Here is a 9291-nt window from a genome sequence, read left to right on the forward strand (position 1 = left end):
ACTCCGCGCAGGCTTCACAAAGGCTGCACTGTCTGACTGGTGAATGGATTCCTTTAGCCTGGGCCAAGAGAACAATTGGGGGGATGGGGGTGCAGCAAAAAAGGAGCTCAAGGTCTAGTCTAGCATAATAACTTGCATGTGCCAGCACGTGGAATGGCCCTTTATAATGGAGGGGCCTGGCTTTGGGGAGCCAGAGAAGAGCTGGGTCAGCTGGGAGAAAGGCAGGAATGGCAGAGTCCAGGGCCCTGCCCACCGGTTTCGGGGAGCTGGAGGTGCTGGCTGTGGGGACGGTGCTGCTGGTGGAAGGTGAGCCAAGCAGGAGCCGGGGTGGAGCAGAAACTCCGCGGGCTCCCAGAACCCAGGCCACAGCTGCGGAGTTGACAAGGAGAGGTCCCCAAGCTCTACTCCTCTGTGCCTGATCCATGGGGTCTTCTGATGGATGTACCTGTGGGATGCAGCACACAGGCTCAGAGCCAAGAGGCAGAAAGCAGGCAAGGGTCAGGGAGGCAGAGACATTGAGAGGGTGATATCTCCCCAGGACATGACCAAGAAGCAAGCCTTTTCACATCCCTCCAGCTGGAGAAAGTTAAGCCCACTCCCTGGAAGTCCTGCTAAGTGTCTCGTATAGCATCAGCCCCCTGGTAGGCTCTGGAGACATACGGCTCTGCCACCTGCTGGCTATGTGACTGTAACCAAGTCACTTGAGCTCTCTGATCCTCTGAGCCCTGACATACCAGGTGGGTGGTGGTGAAGGTTAGACGGGACCAGGATAGACAGACACCAGGGGATTTAATTTCATTCATTCCTTTCCTCTCTAGCCCCACCTGTGACCTCCACCATCTCCATCCCCTCGGCCATAAGCACTTCCACTCTAGGGGCGACCTGGGTCCATGAGGTGCGAGCTTCTACCCAGAATCCCTAAGATGCTCACTGAGGCCAGAGCTGGGATGGTAGACCCTGGAGTGGAGTGGGCCCAAGACTAGGTTGATAGGGAACATCAATCTTGTTCAAAGCAGATCTGGAGAAATAATCAACACATTTCCTCACCCAACGAGAACTGACAGTGGAGAGGGAGTGGCAGCCACTAGGCTGGCCTGGAGGGCTTTGTGATGGTGTTGGCCTGGACACCACTGTCTGGTGACCCCAGCCCCTTTTCCTCTCCATGGGCAGCCCTACCATCTAGCGTCCCTCTAGGTCCTCAACCACACCTTGAAAGTTTACAACTTTATGTTTTTGCACATGCTGTTCCCTCTTTTGAGAATGCTCTTCCACACACTGTCCTCCTAGTAAACGCTTACATTTGGAAAGCAGGGTCCTTCCCCATTCCTCCCTTTAGCTGAGAGAAGCCAAGGCTCAGAGAGCATAAGGGGCAGCAAGTGAGTGATGAAGCTGAAATTCAAGGTCGAGTCTGTCTGCCACCGGAGACAGCCTTCAAGTTCACCTCGCTGCCTCCTTGTCCTGGGAAGCTCCCAGCTCTGCACTGGCTCCTCCTCTTCAAGGCTCTCCCTGATGTTGTCCCATAGCCCCTGGAGAAGGCATTCTGGAACTTGAAAGACCTGAGTTCAAGTCCCAGCTCCACCACTTACTAGCTGTATACTCAGCGTTAGGGATCTAGCATCTCTGAGCCACAGTGTCTCAGCTGTAAATGCGGAGGAAAGCGTCCAGATGAAGACTGACTGAGAGGATTTGGCACGGGGCAAGCGCTCAGCGGCTGCCCATGTTATGACTGTTCTGCTGCACTTTGTTGGTTTTCTTCCTTGTCTGTCCTCCCATCAGACTGTGAGTTGGTGGAGCACAGGGTGTACATCTCACGGCTTGTAGTATCAGAGGGCCAGCTCGCCTCATGGTTGCTTGACGAGCTGCAGTGATGGATGCTGAGTGTGAAGGGGGAGGGTACCGAGGTTCCATCCACCCCGTGGCTCCTCATTCTGGCCCCAGGTGCGCCTCTCCAGCCCCGATGCCAGCTCTACCCTTCCTTTCAGCTCTCTCCGGTCTCAGCCTCAATAGCCTGACCATCCTCTCTTTCTGCAAGACCCCGGAGCTGCGGACTCCCAGCCACCTGCTGGTGCTGAGCTTGGCCCTGGCGGACAGCGGGATCAGCCTGAACGCCCTCATTGCAGCCACATCCAGCCTCCTCCGGTACCAGCCCCCTCCCCAGTCCCTGGGCTCTGGGACCTGACCTGGGCACTGGGTGGCAGGCCAGAGGCCGCTATAGAAAACTGTAGGGGAGAGAGTGGGCAGGCTGAACTAGGTTAAATCTGAATTCCAGACTATTCCTGTAGAACCACAGCCGATTTCTAGAACACAGGAGATGCTCGGACCTGGGCAACAGAGCTGGCTGACGGTGGGGATTAAGAACATGAGCTCTGCCACCAGACTGCCTAGCGTGGGATCCTGACTTTGTTATTTCTACCTCTCAGCTTCTTCATAAATTGGATATTATGACCTAATTCCTCCGGTGGTTAGAAGCATTGATTTATCATTTGTAAATAAAACAATGCTCGGCCCCTAAGAAGCTTTAAGTAAGTGTTTGTGAAAGCAGTCAAGATTTGGAGAAGTGTCTGAGATCTCCTTCTGTGCAAGCCAGGACCTCCCAACGTGGGTTTATGGAATTGTCTTCCTAAGCACAGGACGTTCCTGTGGAGGCCGGAGTCCACCTGGGTGTGAATGCTCAGGGCTGAGCAGCCTGGAGGGTCTGAACCAGGGAGGGCTTCTTGCCCTGGTGGCCTCCTGCTCCTGCCCAGGGTGGGGGAGGCCCCAGTTTCCTCTTTGCAAAGCCCTTTTCTGAGGATCTGAAGGTGTCTTCCAAGCTGCAGGCGTGGAGGAGGGCAGGGACGGGGTGGGGAGGGTCACTGGGGCCCCGTGTCGCCCACAGGCGCTGGCCCTACGGCTCAGAGGGCTGCCAGGCTCACGGCTTCCAGGGCTTTGTGACGGCGTTGGCCAGCATCTGCAGCAGCGCAGCCATCGCCTGGGGGCGCTATCACCACTACTGCACCCGTGAGTCTTTGGGTTCCCACCGTGGAGGGACATCCACGTACTGAGGGTCTGCTCAGTGTTTCCCAGTTCAGGGGAGTGTGTATGGGGGTAAGTGTGCATGAGTGTGGGGTGTGGATGCTCAGGAAGGGAGGGAGAGGGGGACAGTGCAAGAGAGGTGTTGAGACACGTGCTGGGAAGGCTGCCTGTGCGACTGCTGCTGCCTCAGGCAAGTCAGGGGTCCTCTCTGAACCTTAGTCTCGTCCTCTGGGAGATGATTTTTGTAACCAAACTCACAGTTTTATTTTGAAAATCAAATGAGATCATGGATACAGAAAATACCCTTGAAGACAGTCACTGTTGGGAGGCAGAGGTATGTGTGTGGGTGTGTGAGTGTGTGTGTATAACTGGGCACGTGCCTTTGCACCTCACACTTCCACAGAGCCTTTGCCATGCAAGGGTTTAATGAAAATGAGTTTGGCTCTAGATTTTCCAAGCTGTATTGTCAAATTCCATCTTCATAATTAGCTATATCAGTGTACCACCTGCGCTGTTATTTATCTGACTTTTTTTAAAAGTGACTCATTTTTAAAAATTTAAATACCTTGCTTTAGTCTTATTCTAAAAAAAATTGGGGAAATCACAACTTTAATGTCCCTATAATTTTAATGCACATTAAAATAAAAAACATGTTTACCTGTAGACCACCTAGAATCCCACTCACCACAGAGATGTGTAAACCTGCTCTGGGGGCCCGTGGCTCAGTCACCACTCACAGCAAACGCTCAGTCTGCAGACTGGGAAGAAGAGGCTCAGAGAAGTTAAGTAGCTTGTCCCAGGTCACACAGCTATAGGGGTAGGGCTGGGATTGGGCATGGCCTGGGTGCCTCCACAGGGAGTCTCTCCTTTTGTCTCCTGGGCTCTGAGTCCTGAACTGTGGACCTACCTAGCACGGAGGCGACTCTGGGGTCCAGGGCTAGCATGGCCTCAAGCCCTGAGCATCACTCCTTTGGAATCACAGATCTGTCCTTGCCACAGACACACACAGCCCCCTGCCCTCAACGAAGTCACATACTTCCTTCCAGGGCAAAAAAAAAAATGCCTTCATTCTTATCCTAACTCCTATCGGGCAGGTTAGCCCCTCCCACCCCTGGGACCTGACCTTGGACCTCCTCTCCCACCCCTGCCCCAGCCCTGTCCCCAAATCTCCCTCGCACCATCACACACGCACGTGCACGCGCACACACACACTCTCACATGTGCACACACGAATGCACACCTCCTTAGAAAACAGAAGGCTCTTTGCTTTAGTATAGAGCAGTTAATCCCTGTCCCGGGGCCTCTAGATCAAAGCCCTTCTGGGCTGGAGGGCACAGAGGGGCAGCAGGAAAAGAGGGAAAGGGGAACAGGGTGTGAGCTCATGTCCATTCGTGGGTGACCTTGGGCATGCCACCTTAGTCATCTGTTTCCAAAGCTGCAAAGACAACACATTGGTCAAGGTGGATATTCACTATTTTGCCCACAGCTGGGGGAGCAGGGGGTTGCTGTCTGCTCAGGCTGCAGAAACAAAATACCCTAGCCTGGGCAGTGTACACGACAGAAATGGGTCTCTCCAGATCTCTCACGGTGCTGGAGGCTGGAAGCCTGAGATCAGGGTGCCCGCACGGCTGGGCTCTGAGGAGGGCTCTCTTCCTGGCTTGCGTATGTGTGCTCACGTGGAGGAGAGCGAGATCATCTCTCTGTGTCTCTTCTTATAAGGGCACTAATCCCACCGTGGCGACTCCACCCTCATGACCTAATTACCTCCCCAAAGCCCCACCCCCGAATACCATGACTCCGGGATTAGGACTTCAACATATAAACGGGGGTGGGGGGGACATAAACATTCAGTCATAGCAGGGGGACACATCCAAGCAAATTCCATCTGCCCTGGGGTCTTGTCTACAAAAGAGCAGGACCAGAAAACCCCTAGACAGAGGAGGCACCTGGGAAAGGCACTGTGAAGCACTGGATGAGAAGAGCTGGATGAGGCTGTGAAGGGCATAGGTGGAAAGATCATGGAGGAGGTCGGGTCAGTGGGACTGGTCACACCAAAAGATGCTGTCGGGACCCAGCTTCTGCCGTTGGCACTGAGATGGGGCCCCAACCCCGAAGTCGAGTTCTCAGAGGGTATCTTGGAAGCAGAGACAGTGACCAGTCCCAAATTCTGCCGCCATCCCCCATTATGAGTGTTCTGAACACTCATCACCTGGACCACTGTCTACATTTCTTCCCCAATTTGGCTTTGAGAAGCACACCTGTCTCTTCTAGACGTGGTATAGAGCGTCTCTAGGAGACCTTCACCATCCATCATCTCTTTTTTTCTTCATCGCAATTGTCTGAGGCAGGGATTATCATTTCCATTTTGTGAAGGAGAACATTGAGGCTCAGAGAAATTCCTAACTTGCCTGAGGCACTGCGGTATTAAGCATCAGAGCTGGGATTTAGGGACATTCTGTGTGACCAGGGAGTCCATTTTTTTCCCTACTCTGCCAAGCTACCCCCTCCTCTCAATCAGCCTCCTCCTGTGTCCCATGCAGGCAGCCGACTGGACTGGAACACAGCCGTCTCCCTGGTGTTCTTTGTGTGGCTGTCTTCCACCTGCTGGGCAGCCCTGCCCCTCCTGGGCTGGGGCCACTATGACTATGAGCCGCTGGGGACGTGCTGCACCCTGGACTATTCCAGGGGAGACAGGTGAGGTGGGGAGAGCAGCTTTGAGGCTCCCTTCTGACAGGAATCTTGGCTTTGAGCCTGTAGGACAACAATGTCAGCTGAAAATCCAAATGGGGACATGTCCACATTTGCCAGTCTCAACTCCTTAGTCATGGTGCCCACATACAAGCTGACAGTGGGACTGAGGACAGCCTATTCTGAAGACTAGCCAAGTGATGGGAATGTTATGTAAACTGGGGTGCAGAGTTGGGCCCAAGAAGGGGTACTATTCAGGGAGCCACTGGCCTGTGTCAGTTATAACAGTGGCTGAGCCCCATGACCCTCTGTCATCTTCGGCACAGTCGGCTGTCCCATCTCTGACTCATCACCTTCTACAGGGTGCCATATCCTTGGCTGGATAGATTCAGAGAACGTTAAGGTCTTTGCATTGGGTGGGCCCTCCTTAGTGTAGAGTTCGGTCCTCTGAACTCCCTGAGTGTCTACTATGATCCAGTCCCTGGACCAAACCCTGGAGAGACCGGAGTAAATGCATGATGGCCCCGCCCAGCGTGGAGCACGTGTCCGGCTCCGAGGGGAGTTCAGCTGGGACCCGGGAGCACCCACATTCTGAACACTCATCTGATGGGGCCAGTTCCCCGAATCTGACTGTCTAGAGCTAAGTCTGATGGGCTTTCTGGGGCAGCTGATCACCTCTGAGAGGCCATCTTTCCTCGTCTCTCCCGTCTGTCCGCAGAAATTTCACCAGCTTCCTCTTCACCATGGCTTTTTTCAACTTCCTCCTGCCCGTCTTCATCACGGTCATATCCTATCGGCTCATGGAACAGAAACTCGGGAAGGCTGGCCGTCCCCCGGTAAGGACCGACTCCTAGAGCAGGAGAAATCTCTCTGTCCCTCTCAGGGACACGAGGGAACGTGAATGATGTGACAGCAATCAGGGGTTTTCTGTGTTTTCAATGATGAGAAAAAATGCAGCTTTCATAACGTGGAGACGGGGTGTTAGGGCAGGAACACTCCCTCCCGTTGCTGGGGATCACCCAGATCTCGGAGGAATGATCAGAACCGCTCAGACTTAAAATAATTAGAAATAGCAGAGTTGGATCAAACCCAGGTCTGGGACTCCAACCACCCACGTGGGCAATCATAGTGCATAAAAGAAATACTCTCTCTGCTGAGACACCTAATCTGCCACATTTTTTCCAATGAATTGGAAAAGTGCTGTGCAAATCGATTTTAGCTGGAGGCCCAGGTTCCCTTCAGTCACAGAACGAGGGAGGGGACTGTGCTGGGACTAGAATCTCATCTCGCGTCCCCCGGGTTCCGGCTCGGTGCTTCGGCAGCTCATCAGCACTGCCTTGTCGGTGGTGCTCCGCGCTGGGCCCGCCCCAAGCGCTGCCTGGGTGTTCAGAGTCGCCACATCTATTGGAGGTTCAAGCGACCAAGACACAAGGCTGGCGCACGGATTTTCTCATTTTTCCGGGTTGACTTTAAACCATCCGTTCCAGTAGCATCAGCAGAGGTCGCCACGCATTGTCGCAGGGACTTCAGCTGCGAGCTTAAGTCATCGTCTTTGTTACAGGGCGACATGGTCAATAAGGAAATAGTCACTGATTTTTAGCGTCAGAATTTTAACATCTGAGTGTGTGTGGGGAGCGGGAACCTAGCTAGCAATTTCCATCCTGAAATTAGAGCGCAAGCCCTGCGCCCTCCTGTGGCCACAGGTGGTACCACATCACCTGCTGCCTGCTTATATCTCACAAGGTGGGAAGTGGCCCCTTGGAACACAGGACAGGTTGACAGGCCAGTGGCTGCAGCTGCTGATGGCAAGCTGGTTCTGGGACGGAGCTGTGAGGACAGCTCAGCCTGGGGACACACTCAGACACACTTACAGAGCCCCAGAGCTCAGACCCGGAAGGAAGCTCATTATCCCCCCCAGTCCCTGCCTCCAGGCAAGTCAGGCATTAACAGACCACTTTACAGGCAAGGCAACTGAGGTCAAGTCAGCTAGAACGAGAGGCCTAGAGTCACACATTTTAAACAGAAGAGAGACTCATCTGGCCCCAGGTTCCTCAGCATCTTCCCACAGCCCCGCCGTGTGCCGACTTGGTCCCCAGGCCTCGTGGGGCTGCCAGCCACCGGAGCTCATTGACACCTCCCTCCTGCACCCGTGTTTCCCCAGGTGAACACCATCCTGCCGGCCAGGACGCTGCTGCTCTGCTGGGGCCCCTACGCCCTCCTGTACCTGTACGCAGCCATCGCGGACGTGACCTCCATCCCCCTCAAGCTGCAGATGGTACCCAAAGCTGAGTCTGCTCCACCTTTGTGTCTCCGTTTTGCTCATCCTTTTTTCCTGGCTTTATGGCCTCCCCGGTAGCTTCTCTCTTTCTCTTGTCTTTTGAATGCTCATAACGCACTGGGTATTTGCTTGCTCCTCTGGCCACACAGCGCCACTGTCTAGGCCTCATGTGAGATGGCAAGGACAGCCAGCCAGATGGTGACACGTACACTCTGGGGCCAGGGGCTGAGACTGGTGCCTGGGGAGGAGTGTGTCTCCACATGTCACTTGCCAGCTAGTCAGAGAAGGCTTAGAGGCTGCGGAATCAAGCCAAGGACAGATGCTTGGCGGCTGGGGGGATGTCAGGGTGGGGTTCGGGGGCTGTGACACCAGTTGGGACCAGAGAGAGGAGAGGAGGCTCTGAACTTCTCTCCTGGACTCTTCTGTCACAACAGGTGCCTGCTCTCATCGCCAAAACAGTGCCCACGATCAACGCAATCAACTACGCCCTGGGCAGTGAGATGGTGCACAGGGGAATCTGGCAGTGCCTCTCGCCGCAGAGGAGACAGCGGGACCGAGAGCAGTGAGCCTCTCCGGGGGGCTGCTCAGACCCAGGCCCACCCCGGCCACCCTGGGCTGAGCCCCACGCGTGACGCTGCCCCCAGGATCCTGCCAGCCAGGCTCCAGACACTCATCCACTATCCCGGATGGCTCGTTGAGCCTGGCCCCGGGCCGGACACAAGGGATTCAGAGAGAAACCAGGCTGCGTGGAAGGAGCTGGGGCTTTGGAGCCAGACAGTGCTGTGTGCTGGTCACAGCCCTCCACACAGAGGCTGAGAGATCTTGGGAAAGCCACGCTGTCTGAACTGAGCTTCCTGACCCCTAACATAAGGATAGTAACACAGACCTCAGGTCTGCTGTGAGGCTTGAACATGCTAACGTGTACGCACCACACACATAGACGTTGCTCATTAAAAACAGCTGTTAGGACCCAGAATCTTACATAGAAAGGGCTGAAAGGCCCGGCTTTACTTGTGGAGGCTCAGCCTAGGGGGACGGTGTTCAGACAGCCACTTATTAAATCATGGTCTCTTGCAAGCGACTTACTCTTCCTGGGTGTTGTTTGCCTACCGGTGAGGTGTGATGGCAGTAACGGTGACCTGACCATGCAGAAAGGACCAGAATGTTACCCGGTGCACGTGAAGCGCTCCCCGAGAGCTGCCACCAGCACTCTCTGGTCAAACACAGCTAGCCACTCATTGCTTAGCTGCCAACATTGAAAAATCAGGACAATCTATTTAAAACTCCAGACACCTGAAGATGAGGCCCCATCC

General features: G+C 54.5%; 1 protein-coding gene across 3 annotated transcripts; it reads left to right on the forward strand.

Moving 5' to 3' along the window:
* RGR (retinal G protein coupled receptor) lies at positions 1–8577 on the forward strand. 3 transcript variants are annotated; one of them, XM_010963085.3, is made up of 7 exons: positions 1–306; positions 1983–2139; positions 2876–2997; positions 5553–5706; positions 6419–6536; positions 7862–7975; positions 8413–8577. In XM_010963085.3, exons 1-7 carry the CDS (start codon positions 228–230, stop codon positions 8542–8544), a joined length of 876 nt encoding a protein of 291 aa, XP_010961387.1. In that variant the 5' UTR covers positions 1–227; the 3' UTR covers positions 8545–8577. The 3 variants fall into 3 exon arrangements, with proteins under 3 accessions (XP_010961387.1, XP_010961388.1, XP_010961389.1); XM_010963086.3 differs by having other exon boundaries at positions 1983–2136; positions 2861–2997; XM_010963087.3 differs by lacking the exon at positions 7862–7975.
* Positions 8578–9291: the final 714 nt, after the last annotated feature.

Source organism: Camelus bactrianus, chromosome 11 (genome assembly GCF_048773025.1).
Source record: "Camelus bactrianus isolate YW-2024 breed Bactrian camel chromosome 11, ASM4877302v1, whole genome shotgun sequence".
Lineage (NCBI taxonomy): Eukaryota > Metazoa > Chordata > Mammalia > Artiodactyla > Camelidae > Camelus > Camelus bactrianus.